Consider the following 26263-nt stretch of genomic DNA (forward strand, 5'->3'; position numbering starts at 1 on the left):
TTTCCTTCCTAATGATTTCAAGCATTAATGTGGGTTGACATTTTCATGGAACCGTTGATTCCAAGTTCCCTTTCTTGATCTTTTCTTATCAGTTACTGCCAGCTCAGCCCCCACTTTTGTATATATGAAATCTGAGGTCAGGAAGTGTTGCAAGAGGTTGCCATTGTTTTGCACTTGTTTACATTGAACTGGATTTTCAATTTAAAGCCTATTCAAAAGAGGGGGAGGGGAGGGATATTTTGAAAGCTCTCTCTAATCCTATTTTGATGTTATCAACTTGAGTAAATTGGTATCATCAAAAATCTTGGTCACTTATCAACATTTGAAATAAAACAAAACTGCAGTCCTGATGCAGTTTCTTGATAGACTCTCTTTTGCATACTTATCTAATCTGAAAGCCTTTTATTCTCATTTGCTTTCCATCCTTTAACCATTTATCACCCTCTAAGAGACTTACTGATTGGGGGAAAACTCAACAACCCGCAAAGAGAAAAAAATGGGAGAAAACAACAAAAAGAGTAAATTCAGGTGTTAATATATGTAGTCCTTGACTTACTGTCACAATAAAGACAAGAAAATTCATTGTGGTGCTGTCATTAAAGTGAGGCATCATGTGACTGCACCCAATTTTATGATCTTTTTTCTGTAATCATTAACTGAATCACCTGCTTGTTAAGCAATACCTCATACAACTGCAACTTGCAGTCTCCTGCCAGCTTCCCCTTTGATAGTGCTTGTTGGAAGCCAACTGGGAAAGTCACAAATGGCAATCATATGACTGTAGGATGCTGCAACCAGTTGTTGTTAAGTGCAAGCCAGATGCCAAGCATCTGGATAATGATCATGTGACTGCAGGGATGCTGCAACCGTTGTAAGTGCAAGGATTGGTTATAAGCCACTTTTCATCATGACTTCAAGGACCAATTGTAGATATAAAACTGGGAGAAAGAAATTGAAGAGTTTCCAGAGAACCAGTGAATACTTTTTACGGTTAAGGTACTGAACCAGGAGCTGGGGATTTAAATTTTAGTTCCCCCTCAGCCATGAAAGCTCATAGACAGTTATTCTCAACCCAACCTACTTCATAAGTATGGGGAAAATAGGAAGTTGTGCAATGCAAATCCCCTTGAGATCCTATGCAAAAAGCTTGGATATAAGTGAAACCTGGATGTCTTTTAAGTCCCAGCTATGTGACAATTGCCTTACTTATGTGCATACAAGACATGTTCCATCCCCATAATAGTTTATTAAATATATATGCTGCCCAATTCTCAGGGACTCATCATACTATTTTCCCTCAAAAATTTGTGTTTATACTTGGATTGCTTTTATTTCAGGTTTTGGGACAGTCGGAGCTTTTGTATTTACCAAGGGCACTTTGTTTTCCAGTTGCAGTACTGCTAACTTTACTTATAGAATGCTACTAAGGGAATGGTTTATGCTAACAATAAAAATCAAATGGCAAGTTTTCAGTCAACGTTGAAAAACTGAAGGGGAATAACAATATAAGTGAATTTGGTTTGTCTAAGATTTGGTTGTGAAATTTGCCAGCAAAATATATCAGGAAAATTAAGAATAACAAAGGTACATATGAATTCCTGATTTTCTGAAGGTTTTATTTTATCTATCCAGGATCAAATGTACTGAACATAATTCAAATCTCTGCATTCTACACTATTCACAGTATTATTTTCTTCAAAATCTCCCCAGATTTCTACACTCAAAAGTACACACATACGCATTTAGTAAGCAACCCAAGAAAAGGTTGCCAACCCCACCTTGATTGCTTAGAAAACATTCTTTAGTGGAGCTCAGCAAATTCTTCACTTGATCTCTCTGAATTGTTGTTTACCAACAAAATCACCTCAGGCTTGTTTTTCCCATTTTTTTTTAGAAAGGATTATTCTTCATTTGAATAATTTGAGCACATTTTGTAGAATGCAGTAATTGTATGAAAAACCTTGGAATCAGTCTCCAGACACTCAATGCTGTAAAAGGACACTCTTCTTGAATATTATTTCCAGGGTGTGACTTGCCATTTTCAGGGCATTTGTGTGTGAGATCTCTCCTAATTCATAGAATGATAGAATACTTATTATCAGTTGTGTTTATTGACTTCAGTGAATACTCGTTAAAGTTTTACCTTTTTCAAGAATGATTTTTTTTCATTGTTGCCCATCTCTGCTTGTCTATTATAATCTAGTTCAGAGGTCCTCAACCTTTTGGGCACCAGGGACCAGTGCCATAGAGAAAGATTTTTCTGCGGACCAGAGGGGGTATGGTTTTGAATACTGCCTGCATCCTGAGGATGTAGCTTTGCTTGTTTGTGTGGCCCACTTGCTGGCATGCTGTGGACCAGTGTCAGTCCGCGGACTGTGGGTTGGAGACCCGACCCTTAATCTAGTTGAAATATTGGGATTGTTTGCCATTCTTCTGTTTTGCTTTGCTTTTATAAACACAAGCTTTTTCTTTAAATTGCTGGTGTGTGCAATAGTTTGGAAGTTTGGTTGACTTCAAGAAGCACTGAAAATATTGAGAAAGCAATTCTCAAGTCACAAAAGCGGGCAAAGGTGAGGGGATGTGGCAGAGTCTCTGCAAATGAGCTCCGAATGGAACTCAAGTCTGGTCTGACATCTCCACTCATTCCTGTGCCTCTGAGAATTCAAATGTCACCTGTCAGCATACATACAGCCATAGGCAATTTAATCACTGTCATTTTGCTAACAAGAGTTTAAGAAGCCACTAGGCTGGAGTATTTACTGAGAATAACCAGTGCTTGACATTGAAAATTGCATTGGAGTTAAGGGTAAAAGTGCCAGTGTCCCCACTGCCTACTTGGGAACAACAAATACCTCTGGCATCCTTGTAAGGCATATATTAAACTGTTAGGGGTTAAATAATATCAACCAGCCATTGGCAAATTTTGTCTTAGAAGCCTGTCTGTTTAGTAACATTTAAATGGTTCACATCTTTCCAATGTAAACTAGACAAAATAGATAAAATACATGCGTGGAAATCTCCCTTCTTCCTCTTACTTTAAAGACAAACAATAATTTATATGCATTTAATACAATAATGTATATCTCATCCTTCAATCTCACAGAGAAACATATAAGTAACTAAAACATTACAAAAATAGAGGAAAACAGAAATAATTAGCTGATAATAGAGGCAAAGAAATCACATATAACTAAAAGTTGAGAATTGGAATGCAGTGTGAAATGCCAGAGCTGTTCAAAATTCTGTCTGAAGTTGTCTTCACCTGCCAGAAATGGCTAAAAAAGACAGGAAATCAGACCTTCAGAGAGAGAGAAAATGCTTCTTTTGAGTATTTTGGGGTGCTATCACAAAAATGATACATCACATGTGCTGACTAATTTGCACCTATTCATCTTGGAACACCGAAAAATAATTTTCCAGTTTTATGTATTGGCAGGAAAGTGATCCAAAGACACAGACTAGGTAGATAGCCTGGGTTTAAAAGAAAATTATTTGATTTCTGCCTAGATGCATATTGCTAATGATGCTGTTTTATTTTTATTTCCTCTTTTGAAAGGGGGTAACTTCGTTGCCTTTCCACATCTGAAACCTTTTGGCCAGAGCTGTTATCTGAACATTAATTAACAAGCTAGGACCAAGAGAACTCCCAAACTGTGTGATTAATTTCAAGTGGGAAGATCCTACCAAAGAATGCAATAAACCCCTTCATTAAGAAAATTAACGCCACTGCCCTTTTTGAAAAAGAGAGGGGGGGATTCTCTGCCTTGTCTAAATTAAGCTTTTAATGATTGCCTTCAAGCACATTGTGGGCAGGTATTTTCCCAATAGAACCGTGTGTCATCTTGGGCATCCCAACTCTCTGGATAAAGGACATACTTTAATTTTCCAAGTAGAATGGTCCAGAGGAAGCAAAAAAGGCTTATAATCTATTACATGGCTAGAAACTCCTTGCCCAATCATATCATGTTCTATGTTGAGTCAGAATAAAGATAGGGAGTTGTTTGCCCCCTGGCAATTCCATTTTCCCTACATGGCGAGAGACTTTGATGTAAACACGTGCTTATTTAATACATTGGTTCCAAGATGCTTATCCAGAAAAGGCTAGAAGGGCAGTTGTAGGCCTACTTAGGAGATTTTGTCCTATTTAGGGTAGCTGGAATAGTCTTAATACAGTATCCCCTAAATACCACTTGGCTTACTTGCTCAGCTTTCTTAAAAAGAAAAAAAATACTATTTCTAATGCACAACTTGACACTTTTTCATGTCAGTGGTTTTCTCAGAAGAAAACTGTAATAGGAATTGCAACTTGACCACTAATATCATCTTTTGCAGAACCATAAAAGTAGAAGTGTATGACTGGGATCGAGATGGCAGGTAAGTAGCATTTAGCTCCTTGCATTTAGTCTTTTTTTAAAAAAATAAAAATAAAACCTACATTGATAAAAATTAAATGAAAATAAAGTGCAGAAAACGTGTGCAGCATGCTTCAATTTACAGGCCTGTGTTCCCCACAAAAGAGAAAAGGCTTACTACCCCAGTCTAGAATTCTAGCTGTGATGTTGAGAATGATGAGAAAATTATAAATCCAAACACATCTCACAGCCCCTAGATTTGTAAAGGCTTTATGAATCAACTTTAATAAAGAGTCTAAGTAAATGATGGGGAAGAATGAAAAGTAAACTAGAACTCCATATACTAGTAGTTGGACCAGTATATGCAAATTAAGGAAATGAGGAAAAGGCAGAATTACCACTGATTGGCTATGATGTTTTGTTATTCCTCATCTGGACCAAGATATAAAGAAATAGGAATCTTTGTTGTATATCACCTCTCACAATCCTATTTTCTGTTAACAGTCATGACTTCATTGGAGAGTTTACAACCAGCTATAGAGAACTGGCACGAGGACAAAGCCAGTTTAATGTCTATGAGGTGAGTAGCTTCTACAGGTGCCCCTTAATATCAGCATCCAAAGTTAATTGATATTGATGGATGGCTGAAAAAAATGGTTGAAATGGTTTAACGAATTCTTGCCTTGAACTAGCAGCCAGACTTTATGACACAAGTAGTTCAGTCTATTAAAACCCCTGCATTCTGTGCTGCTTTGATTAAAACTGTGGGTTTTTTCCCCCATGCCATCACTCTGCTGAACACTTAATTCCGAGAGCACTGTCTCATTTCTCATCTTTTCTCATCTTTTCATCTTTTCTACTATCTTCTCCTATTGGTTTCTTATGATTTATTCATTGTTGTTTCTAACTTATGATTAATGATTGTAACTATGATTTATCACTATGATTTATAATCTATAACCTATTACTTGCTGTTTATATGTGAGCTTATGCACTGGAGACAAATTCTTTATGTGTCCAATCATATTTGGCCAATAAACAATATTCTGTTCTGTTCTGTTCTATTCTATTCTCAATAGTTACATGCTCTCCTTGAATCACATTTTTGTACTTATTACAATCTTTCCCATCAAAATAACCAGATTAAGCTGTATGGTTTCTTGTCAATTAAAGTGTGAAATTGTAGGAAATGGCAGTGTAAGCCTTAACATAGGCTTAACTTAATTTTTTAGAAAGGCAAAGCAAAAATCCCCCCTCCTCAAATTCAAGGTGTCATTTATCAACTTCGCCCATCTGCATGATGAATTATGCTACTTTTTCCTGGCTTTATGACATTCTCCCTAGACCTTTCCGAAACCATAAATCTGGGAGGGGGGAGTTCCACTACAGCATCAGTTCTTCAGTTTAGTGTTCTCAAGATACATTGGACTAGTCCTATACTCCCTATTTTGTAAAAGGGCTTCAGCTCAACACATTTGTTGGGTAGCTGGTTGTGTTAGAAAATCCCAGCTTAATTTTAATTAAAATGAGTGAGAGTTACATAAGACCACTATTAATTCAATAAGGTTTCTGCAGACTGTGATCTAAAATATCTTAATAAATAATAATTGAACAGCAAATGGTAGGTACCCTTTAGCTATCCATGTTATAGGAAGTGATACCCAAAGCCTGGTAAAATATTTTATTACTGTAAGGGGAGGAAAGGTCAAAGATTATCTTTCTCCCAAGCAGATAAAATACAAAGCGAATAAGAATAATTTCCATCTCTTTCATGACTTTCAGCTGGAGGCAGTTGCTTCAAAATTCATAATAGTATTGCTGCCCCTCTCAGAAAACACTTTCCCATTAAGGTTTCATTTCATCCTTTCTCAGTTCGAAGCCTCCAAAACTTTTGAACTTCAACACCCATTAACCTTGCCAGTGTGATTTCTGACTGGGAATAATGCAGGCTGGAAATGATGGCAATTGCAAAGAAAGAATCAGACTGTGATAGGGTGATCTATTAACATTCTTTCCTTTTTTTTCTATTCTGTTCAATCGTGCCAATTTTCTGAGACTGGCTGGACAAGTTCCTGCCGTTTTCCTGGCAAGGTTTTTCTGAAGTGATTTGCCTCTGCCTTCTTTCTAGGGCTGAGAGAAACTGGTCCAAAATCACAAAGCCAGCTTTGTGCTTAAGGTGGGACTAGAATTCAGTCTCCCTGTTTCTAGCCTGGTGCCTTAACTACTACACCAAACTGGCTTTTATTGATATTGTAGAACAGTTTTTATAGTTACAATTGATTCCTTTGATTCCTGGAGCAGTAGCAGGAATTCTTCTCTCTTGTTGAATAAGATTCTAATCCCAGCACAGGTAGAAATACTGTTTTACCTCTCACAGTCTATTTTTAAGACTCGTTTTAGACTACAACACCCTTTCTTTTTCAATGCATCATGTATCAATATAATTTTCTCCTCTGTTAGGGGAAAAAAATTCTAAGTATAAATCTTTCAAAAACCATCTATACTCCTGAAATATTGAGGCTCTAAGCCAATGGAGTAATGCTATATATATATTTCATATTGCTATATATTTTCAGTATTTTCTAAAGGCCAAATTCTGGTCTACATAAGACAGGTAACATTCAGCAATGAATGAACTGTTTATCCTGGTACATTAACCACGTTTTCTAAATGTGGTGCCTCCAGAGTTGTTGGCCTAAAACAAAGGAAATTCTCTGCCCTATAAATTGAACTTGGCCCCTAAAAATATATGCACGCATTCCTTGTATTTATAGAAGCAATTTTTCCCCATTTTTCAGTTGGGAGAAACAAACCTTTCAAATTCTCCCAAAATTTCCTATTTAGACCAGTTTCAGACCATTGCTTCTCCATACTATATTAACAGCTTTCACAATCCTATAAGTAGATGCAAATAAAATATTTACAGTCAAATGTTCACATGGAGTATACACCTGTTATTTTAGATGAAAATACATTAGTTTAAAAATGAACAATAACTTTAGAGTCTGAATTATATCTTTACACTAAACTCCTTTTGCTACTAAAATACTAAGAGACAGTGCTTTTTTTCTAAAAAAAAAAGGTGCCGGAACTCACACATGTCATACAACCCGCCTTGCCTACCCTACAAGGTTCCATCCAAAAAAATGCTGGATCTCCGTTCTGGGCATTCTATGAGAAAAAAAGCCCTGCTAAGAGGTATATCTGCTCTACAGCTAAGCAGGTCATGGTGTACAACTGATTTAGTATGCCCAGTTGTAGTACAAAACCACTGATTAGGCATTGGCAACCACAGTACTGTGTTAATTTCAAATCTCAATAAAAACATAAATAAGGGATTGCCAGTATGAGAGTGGAGAGAAGTAATTTCAGCCAGATTGTGTGCAGTATCATAATTAGAGTGAATTGGAAGCTTGACTATTATCCACTCCAGCTATATGATTACCAGTCTGTCTGCCCTATTCCTCCTTTAGGGAAAGCGGTTTGAAAGATATTAACTCTATGCCTTGAAACGTATATAGCTTTTGCTAATTTTCTGTTCCAATTTGTCCAGGAGCTCAAGAAATTAATGTGGATTCTTTTCTCTTTTATGATTTTTATACATTTTTTGTCAGATATTGTAAAGTTTCTCGGTGATGTTTCCCCATTTACGATTCTTTTTCTGATCTAAAATCTTTCAGACTTTTCAGCCTGAACATCCCATTGTTTGGAATGGGACTACCAGAGCTTTATGCAACAGTTCAGTTGCACTCTCACCACTGAGTTATATAAAAGCATTATAACACTTGCTGTTCTATTTTTAACCTATTTCCTGATCTTCCCAAACACAGTGTTTGCCTTTTTCATTTCTGCATGCTGAGAAGATTTTTTTTTTAACCTATACACCACAACCAAAATATCTCTTTCCTGTTGAATCATTAGAGCCTATTAGGCTACCTGTAGATCTGGCAAAGAACTCTGTTTTCCTAATCCAGTTTGAGGGGGTTGCTTTGGCTTTTGTCAAATTGTGGTTTTACCACCTTGAATAATTTAGTGTCCTTGGCAAGCTTGGCAACTTCAGGGCTCATCTTCTGACCTGGGTCATTGATGAATAGAATGCATAACATGGGGGGAGGAGTATGTGGGAGAGGTGTGGGGAGGTCATCACTTGTTCCACTGTGAAAACTGTGTAATTCTCTCCTGAATTCCATGCTATGCTCAAACATTCTTATGAGATAACATATAGGTTATTACAGGAATCTGTGGGAAAAGGTTTTCCTCAAAAACTATTTCCAGGTTGAAGAATATAAATTTCCCTTATCTGTACAGCATTTGGTAAAAGCTCTGATGATGTTATATAATTGGCATAATTTATGTGATAGTGTCATGATGTGCACAGATGCCCATGCATATCTACATACCTCTTGAGACTACTGACATGTAAAGTTAATATTGAGCTTTAAATAGTGCTGAACAGGTGCCAAGAGGCTGGAACTAGATTTGACTGAGTTCACACAATGCCAGCCCCACTTAAGCAGACCAGAAGATGAAATCAACTCTGTAAGATGACAAAAACTGCTTTTATTGAAAGTGATTGCTATAATAGAATATTGCACGTGCTAAGTGTGCTGTACTTCACCCTCCTTCCTATAGTTCAGTGAATTCAAGAGGCCTAGTATCTGCCTGAGCCACTTCTGAACGTTAGCTGAATGTATCGGACTTAAAAATGTTTTAGCCCCTTTTACCTAGGTAACAGTTTTTCAGTGTCTCTGCCAGGGTCATCTTCCATGCTCTCTACATATGGTGAGCTAAACCACTATTAGTTATATCCTGCCATTGTACCTTGTAAACAATGATGAACAATTTAATATTAAATGTAAATTCAACCATTTATTTTTTTTAATAAAACATGATTTAAAAAATCACATTTTGGCATGACGTGATCTCAGCTGATAGAGTCTGTGGCCTGTCACTAGTTCTAGTTGTAATATGCATTGATGGTGACTTTTTGCTTGAGTTGAAGATCTGACTTCACCAACAGATGACAAAGTCCATGTGAAGCTGAAAAACAGAGTTGCAGCAGTGTGCATGCCTACATATGTGGCCAGTTAGTTCAGACCCTGGAGTTTCCGTTATTACCAATCATTTTTTGCATATTAATGTCTTATGCTCAGTAGTCCTGTTATAATAGTATCTAATGTGACAGTTCTAGGACAGTTTCTCATATGACTGGCCTGACTAGGCACAGGGAGATCCCAGCTGCTCCTCTCAAAGAAAGTAGTTTCTCTCCTCAGTAAGGGAAATATGGGGAGGAGAAGAAGAAAACAGAGATGAGAAATTTGCATAGTTTATATAATTCACAAACTCTGCTCTTCTAGAGGACAGAATGCCATGAAATTGGAAAAAGAATTTACATTTCTGTTTTTCATAATAATGAAAAGAAAGATATTCTCTTTGGCAAATGGCCATAAAATCAAATCTGATATTTTTCTTATTTCCTTTCAAAGGAATGAAGGAACCCATATATAAGATTATATTTAAGCCATTAATAGGAAAACTTGTGATTCTCCAAATATTGCTTAACTGCAGCCCTTGTAACCCTCACTACTGGCTATGCTGGCTGAGATTGCTGGTTGTTAAAATTTAGCAAGCGCTTCTAGAAAATATATGGTTAGTAGATACTTATTGTGTTATCTTTTTATAATGGAGCTAGCTGAACCCATTCAATGGAAAGCTGAATATTTCAAACTTTTTCTCCCAGAAATCATCCAGGTCTTCACACTTTGGCCTAATGTCTTGCTTTCAAATAGTTACTAACTAGTACTGGTATCTGTTGCCATCACCCAATTCCCTACTTGACACACTTCCTGTAACCTTTCTGTGTTATTCATTCATTCATTCATTCATTCATTCATAACATTTACATAGCTGCCCTTTTTTTTTTGTTTACAAAACTCTGGGTGGCTTCCCATCCCAATATATGAGAAATATGGGATTTTCAAACGTTTTGTTCCCTTTCTAGCTATTAAAAGGTTAAAAATAAAATAGAATATTTCCTATGATGCAAGCTCCTGAGTGTGTAGCTTAGAGGCATATGGCTAAAAGATTTCAGTCCTTGTTTGGTATATGGACAAATCTCACAAGATATAGACAAAATCAAATTTTATTATGAGAAGGAGATAAACTACAACGCTCCTTTTGAACGTTAAGGTTTAAATTACACATGTTTAACATTCTAAAAAAAAGAGTTACAGAGTTGCCTTAATCAAGGTCACCAACTAAACCAAAAATCCATAGAAAAATCAAAAGAAGGTAGGCCACAAAATGGGGTGGACCTGCTACAAATAAACAGAAGGCATTCCAGCAAACTCTTGAAAGGGAGAATACAAAAATTCCAGATGACTATATAATTTTTAAGAAGATCCTATAGAAAATATTCACTCTTCATGCCCCTGATATATGAACAAAAATTAAATAATCTCAATTTTCTAAAGTAAGCAGCAAAAATTAATATTATTTTTCTGCATAGTTTAGAAAACTGGGTTTACCCCCAATGTTTTATTCTTTTCCATGCAGAAAAAGAAAAGAAGAAAAAAACAAGCACAGTTTTCTAGCTGGACCTTTATATATTTCAACAGAAATATCTAAATAGTAGTTTTCTGCATCTTCCAGTTTTGGGGGAGTCTAATCAGAGACTCCTGAAGAAGTAATGCACTCTCAATCTTTTTCATCCCCTTTCCCCTTTTCAGCTATGCACTGTGCTTGAAAAAAATCCTTTTTGTCTTTAGAAGAGAGAGGTACTCAGTTTAATTTTAAATGTGGCCAAGAATCATGGTTCACTTGTGGATGTGGATTAACTGTCTGACATGAGTTTGGTCACTTATGAATGCCATATTTTAGCCTGCCCATTCACAATACTTCCTGTCATTTTCCCTATCCCCATTTAAAATTACCCAGCCACTGTTATTTATGGATTAGTGAATTCTACAGAGATTCTATACATTATGAAGGGCACTTCCATTGATTAGCCTTGACTCTCCCACTAATCTGCTATACCTTTAATAAACCTGTATAAAACTTTGGAAATGAGCACTTCAAAAAAAACATTCACAGATATGAATGAAGCATAGTTTTGGAAAAGTCATATTATTTAAAAGTTTCATGTAAAAGCTTTAAGTCTTTTCCCAGTTGTCTGTATGTGTGCATTTGTATGCAGACTGTGACCTACTGAGATTTTCAGTGAAGTGGGGTGACCACATGGATGTATCTATGCTGCAGTAAGCCTTCAAAGTGGCCACACAAACCTTTTAAAGCTTGCATCCATTTTAATGCTTTGAAGAGGGATATTTTGCTGGCACCAAGGTGGCTTGCAAAACCGCTCCTTTCAAATGAATATGCAGTGAATTGTCTAACACATACAAATTCCAAATACAGCTGTGTCATAAATTGGTATAAAAAATTATGGTGGAAACTTTATTTTCAAATTTCTTTCTAAAGATCCTTCAGAACTGGATTTCTCTTACATTTGTGTTTTCAACTTTAAGTCTATTCTCATTTATTGTATATTAAGTAGAAAATTATCTCAGAATGGTTAATTTATAATTTGATCGGAATTAGAGCATAATTCAGAAATATTTTATTTTAAACTTAGAACTGTCATACTTCAATAATCTTCTATTTGAAATAAGTCAGATTTGTACACTTCCTATGGTCATTTACAATACTAGATTATATAGTATACTTTGTATATTCAGTTTCTTTTCTTTAAAATAATTTTCTATTTCATAACCACATTTTCATGGATTATATCCCAGGAGACATTTATGATTTGAAACAGAAGGAAACACCCAGTTTATTTGAATGTTGGGTCTTGCATCAGAGCATCTAATAATTCCAATAGCTTGATGATCTGTTGAACGAAGCAGGAGGACTGCATGGCCTCCAGCTTTAACTGCTGAGATGGTAGCAATCTGGTCTGTACGTCATGCTAAAAATAAAACTTTTGCTCCAGAATAGCTCAAATCTTTTAGCAAGGAAATCTGAGTTTCCTAATATGAATAAATTATACACTTTTTTTCTTTACTTTTTACTGGCTTTGAGAAGAGGATAAGCAGGGCACTTTAACCTCATTCCCAAGTATTATGCAGCTGCAGTTCTAGCTGCTAAGATTTAATAGGTGTTGGCTAAACATTAGCAGGACAACTGCTTGGTAAATATTCCTTTGATTAAGATAAAAAAAAACATAGAAGAAGAAGAAGAATTTTTATTCTGTACTAACGCTATATTTTTGTCAGGCAGTGTGGCACACATGTAACTTGATCTATGGCACCCATGATGGAGGAAAGGGTGATACTGCAGCATGTGTTGGCTGTCATATGCTTGATGCAGAGTATATTGTCAGATATTATGGGTGTCTGGAGTGATAAGATTAAAATCTGGGGTCAGGGGAGGTCATGGCATAAAAACATTGCAAAAATCTAGTCGGTGTAGGTGGGATAAAGGACTGAATAATCATAGGTACCAAGTTCATCCTAACGCAATGGAATAGCGCATATACTGATTTAATTCATATTTCATATATGGCATGCTAGGAATTACACCTCCGTACTTATTTTATTATTTTATTTTATTTGTACAAAGAAGCTTTTATTTAAGATGAAAAACCAGCTTAAATTCCATTGGTATTATGGCAAAATACCTCCACACTAATACATACCCCCTCCCCAATTCCTTAAAAGATACCTGGTTCACAGAGCAACATTATAAATTGGTTTTGATGTCATATTAAAAGAAAATCTTATTTTTGTATGTGTCATGGAAAAGGAGTGTATACTAATTAAGATTAACCTGGATTAAGATAACATCATTTGCCTGTTTAGAAAGATCTGTTGACTGTAACAGATGTGTTGATCTGTTTGGGACCTCAGGAGGCAAAGCTTCACCGTCTCCTTGCCTGTAGTAGTTTAACTGGTGTTGCAGTTTTCATTCTCATTGGTACATGATGAATAATAATGAGCATCTTGTGGGATAGTTGCTAGGATAAGAACAAGAAAAGCTGAATTCTTCATATTGCTTTTTAAAAGTGTTCATTCGTTTGTTTGTGGGAGGCTTTAGCATAAGTCCCTGCTCTCTGCATTGCTGAAATAGAACCCTAGCATATATAAAACTAAAGCAGAAGCCAGATGATTTGCAAATGAAGTTGTTTACAGCATACCCACATTTTGTTCTCTGAGCCTCCTTTCCCACTTGCCTCTTCAGTCTTAGACTTCCTTTTTGTTTAAATAGAATTTGTCAACTCCTTGGGGCCACATCACATCTTTTATTTTGTTTTCCAATAGCCCTTTACAAACTGTCATGTCTAGAGATGGAATTAGTATAAACACCAGGAGGGCATCTACTGCTTCTAGTATACATTGCAGGTTCAGCCAGACCAGATGTCTCACAGAGATGTTTAGCATAATTTTTCTTCTTTCTTTCTCTCAGGTGGTAAATCCCAAAAAGAAAATGAAGAAAAAGAAATACTCTAATTCAGGAACAGTGAGTAACATTAGTATAAATGTACTTGATGTATTAAAATACTTCCCCAACATGTTATCTGAGTAATTTTGAAGTTGGGATTTCTTTTTTATTTGAGCTGCAACAATAGAAAATAGACAGCAAATTGCATATATTGATGTAAACTAAACAGCAAATAATGCATGACCATCACTGTTGTTTTCCCCAGCAGTTGTATTATACAAATACCAGCAAGAGGAAGGGCCAATAAAAACAGGTGGCTTTCAATCCTGTATCCAGGATTCCACATTTAAAATAGTAGACAATAGTGCAATCTGATTTGAATCAAAGGCAGACAGAACTGATAAATATTTCAACACAGAGTAAATGTAGAAAGTATTTTGAATTAATGTTAATTCCTGCATGCAAACAAAAATGCAGGCATTTGGGCTGATTGATACATTTGCCAGATAAATCCAGATTATTTTGTTGGTAATTGTTAAATCTGGCTGATGCCTCTGGCATGATATATTATAGTAGCTTGCTCTTTGTTCCTTGTCCATAGGAGAAAATGATTAAATTGTTAGATATATAAGGAAGAGCCATAGTAGTAGATCCCATACAGAAAGTCTGAGCTTTAGTTCCCAGTATGAACTTATGGACCCAGAGAGATTCCTGTTTGAAAAACTGGTACGCCACTGTTAATAACAATGTTCTTTAATCAAATGATCTAACTCACTCTGTTCCTTATGAGTACAGTGACCATATGGTTTTTATTATAAAGAACACCCTTTATTTTAAAAAGTTATCCTTTAGATTTTATTTTTCAAAAAGTCACTTTTGACCTTTATTTTGGTCATTTAAGTTTTACTGTAGAAATGATACCGTTTAATGCACAGTCTTTCACATTTGTGTGAAAAATATGAACATTGAATTATCTTTTTAAAACAAATTTACATATACTGTTTGACTTTAGATATTTTTTATTAGAATATGCATTTTTATAAAGCAGAAAAGTTCTTGAATTTTCCTTTGTAAAATAGAATTATAAACATTTTTTTCCTTGTGTACGTCTTTCAGATTTGCCCCCTGTTCAGGTTTGTCCATTAGATTTTTCAAAAAAAACCAACAACATACGGTCATGATACTTTTGAGAGATTCTCCACCAGAGTGAAACTTTACTAGGCAACTGCTATGACTGGTCTTGTAAGTCTGAGTTCAAATCTTCAGTAAAGAAATAAATATTTCTTCTGGATTTTTGCAACCCAAATCTGATAATCTTAAAAAACAGGGGTGTGGTAACCTATTGGACTGGCAGTAAACTGAAGATGGGATGGCCTTGACATGACTGCAAATCATCATTAGCAACAGATGCTCCTGCCCCAGTAACAATTATTTCATGAGTCCTTATGTGACATACATCCTGTTCTTCCTTTTCAAGGTAACATTGCTGTCATTTGCCACAGAATCAGAACATACGTTTCTAGATTACATCAAAGGAGGGTAAGTGGTCTCTCTTACTAAAACACTGAAACTTAACCCAGACATCATGGGAAAGAGTGTTGGGCTATGTATTCCTACCAACCTGTGCTTGCTGTGGCCTAATTAATATGGAATTGTATTTCAGCCAAAACAAATAAATAGAATAAATTATGCAAATGACTAGTGTTATTTTGCTCTTTCGTTTTCAAAGTCTTGAAGAAGGCATAGTATGATTAACCCCAACATCAGAATTAGGGTTAAAATGCCCAGATAAAACTGGATTATTTTTAAAAGCTATAAAGCAAGGTTTATGAATTGTGATTTGTTTGAGAATCCATAATATTAATTCTAGGTTCAAATGTTCCTCAGTGGCAAGCTACAGCCTGCTACAGATTTAGTAAGTCTGGCACCCCATTTATAGCCTCTAAAATGTCCAAAGATTTCTCCTGCCAAAACAGAGTGTCAAAATGATAATATTTAGTTGTATGATTTTAGGTACGAAAATATCTAAAGAAACAGTGGGAATGTTCCCCAAGTCTCCAGGAAGTGAAACATGTCCTGTTAAAATTCTCCAAAATCCTCAGAAGATAGATCCAAATCATGCTGCCAAAAGATAGCATCGAAATGGCCAAAGATTTTCAGCTGAGAAAACAGAAATAGCGATGGGAATGCAAGGATAAAGTTGTAGTATTGTGAAATGCTCCTATTTCCAACCCAATCCACCATACACAAAAGAAAACAAAGCAAGCTAAGATTTTTTTATCCCTGGTCCCTCTGATCACATCATTGGCATCACTGGAGTTGTGGTCCCGATATCAAAAGATGGCTCCCATATAAAGCTCTCTTTGCTTCATTTCTCCAAAGAAAAGAAGCAAACAGAAGGGATCCAGCTGTTGCACCAACATGATTCTTGCTCCAGTAATGGTTTATTATCCTCATTTGACATGACATGGGAATGCAATAGGTCAGTGATGGCGAATCTTTTAGAGACCGAGTGCCCAAACTGCAACCCAAAACCCAGTTATGAATTGTTAGTGCCGGGTGGGCGTGATCCATTGGGTGGGTGTGGTCCATTGGGTGGGCGTGGCCAATTGGGTGGGCATGGCTGCAGTGGTAATGGCAGACTGGGTGGGACTAAAAAGTTCAATCAATCAATTCCAACTTTGCAAGATTTTTTTTTCCGTGAAAAGTTGAAATTGATTGATTGATTGAACCTTTTTTTTTTTTGCACATGGCGGCGGAGGCCTAAAGTGAAAAGGTTTTATAAAACCCAGCTGAAGGCCTAGGACTGGGGCAATGGGTGTGCCCACAGAGAGGGCTCTGCGTGCCGTCTGTGGCACGCGTGCTATAGGTTCGCCGCCATGGCAACAGATGATTCTTACATTTCATTGTAAAACTATGTTGTAGGATTAGAGATGGATGATAAAGATGGATACAACTGAAGCACTGAGCTGGTGGCATAATGCCAAACTCGATTTCATTGAGGGCCGCATCAGCATTGTGGTTGCCCTTGGGGGGCTGAGTGGGCATGGCCTGCTCAATATCACTTGTGTTGGGGGGTCACCTGTGGGGGGCTGGGCAGGGCTATGGGGGGATCCGGAGGTCTCCAGAAGAGGGGGAGGGACTGAGGCGGGCACTGGAGCCTGGTCCATTGCAGGAGTCTTGCCTTCCCTCTCAGGCTGTGGGGAATCCCCTGGATGGCAGCTTGGACTGCCCAGGGCCCTGAGTGGTGGGGGGCAAGCGTCAAGCTCCCAGGAAGCCGGGACTCCATGACCCCATGAAGCCGGCACCACTTCCTAGGGGATGCCTGGCTGCATGTGGGGCAGCTCCAAGACTGGGCTCAGGTGAAGCAGAGATGGGAGTCCCAGCTACCTCTTGGGGACAGAGTGCTTCCTGCCCTTCATGTTTGCCAGGGCAATCAGGCAGGTGGGATGCTCGTCCAGTGTGTGCGGCAGAGCTGGAAGACAAAGTTGGATGGCGGAGGCTGAGGGGGCAGGGGCCACAGCATGGCAGTCTTTGTGTGCCTTCCACCCTGCCTCTGCCTGCTGCTTGGAGGGTTGGCCCGGCAGCCATGGCACTCAGACCCACCATCTATCTTTGCTTGCCTGCACCTGCCACAGCTAGGTGGGGTGGGTGGGCAGCTGGCTGCCTGGCGTTTCTGGTGGGTCAGATAGCATGCTTCCCCCCCCCTTGCCTCTGCCTCCACCTGCCACTTGGTGGTTTGGCCTGTCAGCCATGATGCTTGGACCCACCTGTACTGCGTGGGCTGCAGGATCTGATGGGTGGCTGAGGGGCTGCCAGCCGCCATGTGCTCGCTGCCTCTTGTGTGTGCACCTAGGGGACACCCAGCCAAGTTGGGGTGGGCTGAGGAGCTGGGGGCCGGTCTCTTGCTGTCAGGGCGGCTCTGTGGACTGGAACTGGGCCCATCACGGGCCAGATGCAGTCCGCAGGCCTTATGTTTGACATGTCTGGACTAGACAAACAAGAGTTTAATTTTAGCTAGTGGTGGTAATTGGACTTCTTCTACTTTGAGAATGCCCAAATAGTATACAGGCAGTCCTTGACTTACTTCAGATTGCTTAGTGACTGTTTGAAGTTACAACAGATTTCCCCCCCCCCAAAAAAGTACTCACAACTTGGTTCCAAAGTTCTAGTGACTGTGCTCCCCTGTGGTTACATGACCACATTCTGAGTGCTCAGCAACCAGCTTGCATTTATAATCATTTGCAGCATCCCACAGTCATGTGACCACAATTTACAGTGTTTTTGCCAAAAAACAGCATTTCCTTCTGGTTTTCAGCACAAGTGCTCCCTAGTGAACAGTGGGTTCACTTAACAACCATGATGTTCACTTAATGGGCACATATTTACTTAACAACCATAGTAATTCACTTCAAGGCTGCCACAAAAAAGTCATAAAATTGGGCCAGGCTCCATTACAGTTGTAAATCAAGGGCTACCTGTAATCTCCTGATAAAAATTACACTTTTCGTTTTATTTCAATAGGTTTAGCTTATATCAGAGTGACTACCGGTGGAACTGATCAAGAAAGATGCTGCAGCTCTCTGACACAAGCTAATTATGTGCTATTTTCTTGCCAAATAAACAACTCTAAAATGCCACAGAAGAGCAGCATTGAGCTATTTAGGATTTAAAACTTAACATATGCCTGCCATTCATACAATTAAACACCTGGACAAGGTCATGTATCAGATACTTCTGTATAATGTCATATTTATTATCACATTTTGTCCATCTTCTTTTCAAAAAGCTTAGTGCATGGGATTTTATGATAATAAAATGGAAAGAGAAGCAGATAGATTCCCCTAATTATGTCAGTGTAACAAATGGCTCTGCCTCCTGATTTGAATTGTGCTTATTTGCACCATCAGACATTGAATTACTGATAAATTATTCCAATGAACACTGAAAAGAAAATTGTTGGGTACAGAAGATCCGAAATCCATGCCCAACTGTGGTGAGCAGATTATCTATTTTTTAGAAAGTGGAGCTGTTACACAAGAACATAAAGAAAGCTGCTAAAAACACACAGGGTTGGATCTAATAATGTTACTAGACTTTATGATATAAAATTAATGTCAAAACATGCAAACAAAAGCAGGAAAATATCTTTATATTTGGGACAGTATAAGACGATGTAACACAGAGCTTTTGGTCCAGTGCCTAATTTATTAGACCTAAGAAGATAAAGCATTTCGGGTAGAATCTTAAAGCATAAGCTAATCTTAGAATCTTAAAGCATAAGCTAATAAAAGATTGAAGACAGGTAAAACAAATGAGGAATAAGGTCAATTAGGAGAGGCTTAGTTATTACCATTTTCTGTGTTCATCTTTCATAATGTAGCTTTATTATTTCCTATTTTTCTTGTAAGCTGCAACCGAAAAAAAAAATGAAGAAAAGCCTCTAAAAGTCCAAAGTCATTTTGAAGAAACAAGCTCAAACACCTTGGAGAGATTTTGTTTTGCCGATATACTTTTGTCTCAGTCAGAATCCCTTTTGCCTGCCAAATACTGAGTCATCACAGCCAGTTCTCATAAGAAAAATCTCTTTATATTCAGTCCACGTGATTTTTCATATAGTTAATCAAATGTCTCTTTTGTTCAGTTTTCCCATGCATCACTTTTCCCATCCATTTACAACACTGCAACTTTTCCTAGCAAATGCCTTTAGTAGGTGGTCTTTCCTAGGGTGCACATTTTGGTATTGAGAAAACTGGTATTGCAAAATTTGGAGATGTGCTCTGCCTGAAGGGTCACTAACTTATTTAGTCACACTTAGAAGTGCAAGTATTCCTCCAGTTACAACCGCAACTGAGCCCCAAATTTATGTTGCTAAGTGAAACATTTGTTAAGTGAGTTTTGCCCCACTTTACAACTTTTCCTGCCACAGTTGTTAAGTGAATCATTGCATTTACTAAGGTACTAATATGATTGTTAAGTGAATCTGGATTCCCTTTGCTTGCCAGAAGGTCTCAAAAGATAATCACGTGACCCCAAAGCACTGCAACCATCATAAATATGAACCAATTGCCAAGCATCTGGTCGTAAGTGTGAAAAACGGTCACAAGACGCTTTTTTCAATGCCGTTTGAACGGTCATTAAATGAACTGTTTGTAAGTTGAGGATTATCTGTACAAATTGTTTAGTTTAAAATGCTAACCATATTTTATTTTATTGTAATGCATCTGGATTAGGCAATGTGTAGGATACTGCAACAAAATGATGCATTGTGGGAACCTCACATTAGAAATGTTCCCTTCCCTAAATAATAGCATTTCCATTTCACTAGGAAGCAAAGTCTTGATTGGGCTGTTTTGCAGTCCTCTACTTTTCAAGTGGCATCTGCATAGGTGTTCTGAATTTCTGCAACCCTTACAGTTCCCCAAGTCTGTAACTGCTTTGTTGTTGTTGTTTTCTATGTATTGCTGAGGGCTGGCTTTTGTTTAGAGTAGACATTGGGCAGCAGGCTCGTTGTTTGCAGCCAAGAGTATTTTAGCTGATGTATCTACCAACCATTCTTGGCCCATAAAAATCCCACATTCTCCATATGCAAATATCCAATCACTAAAGAATCCATTAGAGATCAGTTTGTGGCTTTTGAGAAGTACTAGAGTCTAGAAATCAATCTAAGCACATTCAGAGCACTTAACAACCAACAGGTTGTTAACCCATTATCAATTTCTCAGAAGGAATCCTAAAAGATGTAGATTCATTGAAAGGTGAAGAGACTTCTTAGAGTTATTCAATATTAAACAGGACCTTAACTGATGTTCGGTAACTAGCATACATTCTCTGAAATATATTAGTAAGTTTGTTTTATTCTCCTTTTTCTTGAAACTCATTATCCTATTACCTTTTTCATGTTAGTAATTCAACATGCTTCCTCTTATTGACCAATTTTTCCTTAGGGTCCTCTCATTTCAGGAGAAAGGTACTTAGTTTAACATCTTACTAATTATTCCTTCCTTTCCTTGACCATCTGTTTTCTTTTTTGGTAGAAGTCAAGTGAGCTTCCCAGCAGGGTTCCTCTGCCAAGCTTGTCTAATGATTTCTTACTATCCTGGTTCAAACATTATCCTGAATAGTTATTAATAATTAAATAATAATGAGAAAATCACAAAATACGTAGTCCTGCAAATAGAAGTAGAACGACTATGACAAAAGAAAGCATTTATTTAGCGTGTGGCATACAATGTCAGGGAAATCTACACAATGCTGGACGCACTGCAGTCCTGACAGCCTAAATTGCTAGTTCATTCTGTTCAGCGCTTGTGTGCCTATCCTTACTGTTCTGCAGGGACATACCAGTTTATACTTTATTCCAGTTAACTAGCGGCGCTCAGGATGCTGGCTTCTTCTGGGCTTCTTCACCTTGTGTCGCAATGCCTCACATCCGGCCTGGTCCAGTGCCAGCTTCCGCTGTCCCCACACACGAACACAGCTAGGTTTTTCTCCCACTGAAGTATCTACTTGTAATGTTGCTTGCTTTTGAACCACTGGGGGAGGGGGCAGGAGCTCGGGATCAAGCAACAGGTATTCACTCCTTCTCACGGAGCCAGGTTTGAACCACCCGTGCACAGACCATTTCTGGCCATCAGTTCCAGTGTCATTGCAAAGATAGTACCAATAAGGATAGGTTTCTGGATGCAATCCCAAAACGACTGGAGCACAACATAAACATCATCAGCATGAACAAAATCATCATCAGTCAATTGCAGAAGACAGCTGTACTTGAAACAGCTTACATCTTGCAATGATGCATTTAACACCATCAAACAACAACATCTGCTTATCCCAGGTTTTTGAAGGACTCAATAGATAGATAAAAATGCCAAATTCAGTCTAATCAATTGGCTGTGTGACCAACCATAATTGATTATTATGAAGTTTGTTTTGAACTCAGCAAGCTGTGTGAAAGGTTAGTGCTTAAGGACTGGAGACCAATTTGCTCTGTATGCAAGAGATTTTTTTTATATAACTTTGATTTTACATTTTATAGATTTCCTTTATTAGTCATTGGATTTGCCACATCTCCAGGCTCAGAGGTAATATGGAAATAAACACAAATGGGGAGTGTCCTTAAGCCACCCCATGTAACATTTGAGCTTCTGAGTATTTAGGAAAATTCAAACACTACCAGTTGAAGAAATGGAACAATGGGGTTCTCAGTTTCGCATAGCCCCAGATAGCTACATCTTAGTGCTCTTTTCTAGAGTTAAAAGTACATCCCTGGGCAATGCTAGATCTAATTTGGATGTATTTCCAGAGCAGCAAAACAAAGAAGCCTTTCCCCTCAACCTGGTCTCTGTCTTTCCACCAGGCATTTTAAAATGTTATCTCCTACTGACAGCTGCATTCTTTCGTTGAAAGCTTGTATGACATTTGAAGGAAAGACCTGTCATGGGAGCAATTGCTTTTGGTGGAGGGTGGGAGATGACAGATTTGGAATCTCATCTAAGAAGGCTGCCAGAGAAATGTCTGCAGACAGCTTTTTCAATCATCCATTTTAATAGCACTAATGCTCACTGTCCTTTAAACCCTTATTCCCTGTTCACCTAGATAAGCTCTGGAGCTGAGAATTGTGCTGATTCATAAGAACTCATGGAGGGACAAAGAGTTATTATTATATAGTTATTAGTATCTGGTACTGGCAGCAATGAAACACGTCTTCACTTTATTTCATTTCATAGCATTTTAGGCCACTGTTTTGCGGGATTTATATACTTATTATACAAAAAGCTGCCAGAAAAACCTGTCAACATTTTAATTTAAATCATAAAATTATTTTAAATGTAACTGAAGGCCACCCAACATGCATAGGTAGATGTTAAATGTCTTTTAGAAATGTCTTTCAATGCCTTGCTGAATACTAGAAGAATAGGGTCAAGTCCTTTTTTCCCCTTTTGAAGCTCCATTTCCAGTCCTCTGGCATTTTCTCAGTATTCCACAGTGGTTCCAAGATCACATCTGTCAGCTCCTTTAGAACTCTGGGATGTAATACATCTGATCCTGATGATTTGAACTTGGCTAGAGTGGCTAGATGTTCTGTTATCATTTTTCTTGCCTACTTGGACTTATATTCCAAGTCTGTCTTCTACTATAATGCTTTTGAAAGGTTGGTCTGTTTTTTCCTTTTGTGTAAAAACAGATGCAAAGAATTAATTAAGCAGTTCTGCTTTCTCCCTCACCTCCTTGCCATCTTCTCTCATTGGTGGACCAATTGTTTCCTTGACTTTTTTTCTTGTCTTTTACATGTTGAAAGAAAATTTTATTATTATTTTTGGCATTTGTTGGAAGTCTTAGTTGATTCTGAACTTTAGCTTTCCTGACTTCATCCTTACAGATTAGGGCTATTTGCTGGTATTCTGTTCTAGTTATGCGTCCCTCTGTCCCTCTTTTATGCTTGTCCTTTTTGTCTCAGTTTACCAGAGAGTTCTTTAGGCAACTATGCTGATTTCATCTAAGGTCTCTTGTTTTTCTTTCTTAATGGTATTGTGTTAGACTGAGCTTTTATAATCTCATTTTTCAGAGTTTCCCAAGCATCTTGAGTTGTTTTCCCCTTTAAGATTTCCATTCATGGAATCCTTCCTAAGCTTTGTCTAAGTTTGTTGAAGTTAGTTTTCTTTAAATCTAAGACACTTGCTGTCACAAATGCCATTGCAGCCATTGTGGATTATGTTTGCAGCATTCCCACAATCTGTGTTTAGACTATCAGCAATTTCCTTCAGAATCCTAGAAAGCATTTCCTCTAATATTCTTTATATTACCTGTTATGTCCTGGGCTGTGATTGACACAGCAGGTGCAGGAAGCTGCAGAGAGACCCGGGCAGACCACGTGGCTGCCCGGGCCAGACAGGCTGTCTCCAGCCTATTGCGCATGCGCAAGGTGGGAAAGATACGTTGCATTGATTGGTTGATGCTACTCCCTGCAAGGGGGTATAAAAGGGATCCGTGCCATTTTGTGTTGTTCTGTTGGAGATTAAATAAAGAAGCAACTGTTGTTACTCCTGCCTCGTCTCAGTGACTTACCAACGTACAGAACAGAACATTATCTATCTCAAGCTTCACTCCTGGTCCATCCGAATGGGACCATACAGCAGTTTTCATTGTTGTTGTTTGGAATATATGTTTTCCCATTGGAAAAGACAGAACCAAAATAAGAGTTGAGTAGTTCTATTTTATTTCTTATCTGTTAGCATCTTACATCCTAAATAAGCAGCTGACATACTGATTCTTTCTTCTGATCATATCTGAGGACACTTTTGTTTTTTGTTAATATTGTTCACCAATCTCAGCTCATTCTGACCCTAACCAGTCTAACGTCATCATTACAATTCTGGTTTGTATGATTTTCCTCAGTGATAAATTCCAGTATGAACTTCCTGTACATATTCTTTTTATATAAATAAATAAGGGCGACATTAATGGCACACAAATAGTATGTCAGCCATATATGAGAAACATTGTAAGCTTATAATAGCACCATCTGCCATTTTGGCTCTTCTTTGAGATCTCTTTAGGGAAAGAGATTAAAAAATTAAATCTTATTCTAATTAATTCTTGGCATAAGAATAATACTAGAAGGAAAAAGGAAGTAGAATTGAGGAAGTAGAGTTTCAAACAACTCTGGATTTCATTTCGCTCAAAAGTTATGGACTAAATAATTTACAGTTGTAGATTGTACAATTATATAGCCTAAATGAAGATACTGTGATTTTTTTTTCTAGGACACAGATCAATTTCACAGTGGCCATTGATTTCACAGCTTCCAATGGTAAGTTTTGATCTATTCTTTGTTGTTAGTATGCTATATCTTTAATGTGTTATTTGCTTATACAATTTACCAGTGTTTAAAAATAAAATTGGATCATTATACTTTTATTAAAGTCATTAAATCTTAACCCTGAGCATATTGTATAAAAGTGCCTATTATGTTCAGTGGTAGCTTTCCCCTGGAAGCTGCCATTCATTAGATCATAACCTAAGGGGATTCTTTTTTAATTCTGAGCTTTGTAACATAAGGTCAGATTGCATTGCCTGCCCTGTAAATGTGGATGGCATCTTATCACCAAATTCAATATCAAATGATAAAGCAAAATATTTCATTCTGGAAACAAGCTTCAGCTAGGAACCATGGAAAGGTGTGATGAGATAATAAAGAAAAAGGCAAAATTAGCTTCTCTCATCACTTTTTGCTTTAAAAATCAGCCTCAATTCACTTTAGACAGGAATGTGGTCTCCTGTTGTATTGATCTTTGTGAACTGGTTTCAGGGACAAAATTAGAAGAGGTGAGCAAGACTGGTGATGCATATACGAATGTAAAAGGTGCGAATATGTGCCTTAGAAAATCATTGCCAAGAACTTCCCTTATTTTAGCTGCATAAACAAGCTAATGCTCTCTTTTGTACATGCACACAATGCACGTCTGCTTATACTTGTAGATAAGATCTCTGAATTCTTAAGCAGATTCAAGAGTATTTCAATATAGCAAGATAAGACTTATTATGCCACCTGCTGTCTCTTTCATGAAATTTCATTAGATGTCCAGATACAGGTAGTCCCCAATTTACGACCACAATGGAGCCCAAAATGTATGTTGCTAAGTGAGACATTTGTTAAGTGAGTTTTGCCCCATTTTATGATCTTTCTTGCCACCATTGTTAAGTGAATCATTGCTGCTGTTAAGTTAGTAACACAGTGACTTTGCTTGTCAGAAGGTTGCAGAAGGTGATCCCATGATGATCACATGACCCGGAGACAGTGCAACCATCATAAATATGAACCAGGTGCCAAGCATCCAAATTGTGATCAAGTGTCCATGGGGATGCTGCAACGGTCATAAGTGAGAAAAATGGTCATAAGTCACCTTTTTCAGTGAGATTGTAACTTTGAACAGTCACTAAATGAACTATTGTAAGTCTAGAACTACCTGTACAGTAATGACAATTACTACCTCTTCTAACTTGTAGGCCTTATATATCTTCCTGTGCTTCTATTATCTTTTTTTTCCTTGCCATAGAAAGTTAGCAATATAAAAACAATAGAATAACTGCACTGTATAGATTTTACTTGGCATTGTCTAAAGGCAACTCTGAACATAACTGCAGATTACTGTAGAGATTGTATGACAATTCAAGTATATAAGGTATGTATAATTGGCTTGATGTGTTTTAATTGTTTAGAGCAGTGGTGGCGAACCTATGGCACGCGTGCCAGAGTTGGCACTCGGAGCCCTCTCTGTGGGCACACGCACTGTTGTCCCAGCCCCGCCTCCTCCCACGGCCCCCTCCCTGCCAGCAACCCCCCTGGAGGAGAGTCACTCCTGGGCGCGGCCCATGCAAAGCAGCACAGCCAAGGACATGGTAGCCGGGCAGCAGGACAAGACTCCACCCTTGCGCCCCATCGCACGCAGATGATGCTGTGGGGCACGGGC

The 26263-nt window shown here is 37.9% G+C and overlaps 1 protein-coding gene across 2 annotated transcripts in view; it reads left to right on the forward strand.

The window, feature by feature from the left end:
- The window catches only part of LOC120299010 (copine-5), a 129745-nt gene that overhangs the window by 85828 nt on the left and 17654 nt on the right, over window positions 1-26263 (forward strand). For both annotated transcript variants that reach the window (XM_039323355.1, XM_039323356.1), the window contains 5 exons: window positions 4333-4374; window positions 4857-4932; window positions 13815-13868; window positions 15268-15329; window positions 24557-24603. In XM_039323355.1, the coding sequence (XP_039179289.1) occupies window positions 4333-4374; window positions 4857-4932; window positions 13815-13868; window positions 15268-15329; window positions 24557-24603 (281 nt within the window). The remainder of the gene's footprint in view (window positions 1-4332; window positions 4375-4856; window positions 4933-13814; window positions 13869-15267; window positions 15330-24556; window positions 24604-26263) is intronic.

Source organism: Crotalus tigris, unplaced genomic scaffold (genome assembly GCF_016545835.1).
Source record: "Crotalus tigris isolate CLP2741 ecotype Arizona unplaced genomic scaffold, ASM1654583v1 scf7180000024167.7108832, whole genome shotgun sequence".
Classification (NCBI taxonomy): domain Eukaryota; kingdom Metazoa; phylum Chordata; class Lepidosauria; order Squamata; family Viperidae; genus Crotalus; species Crotalus tigris.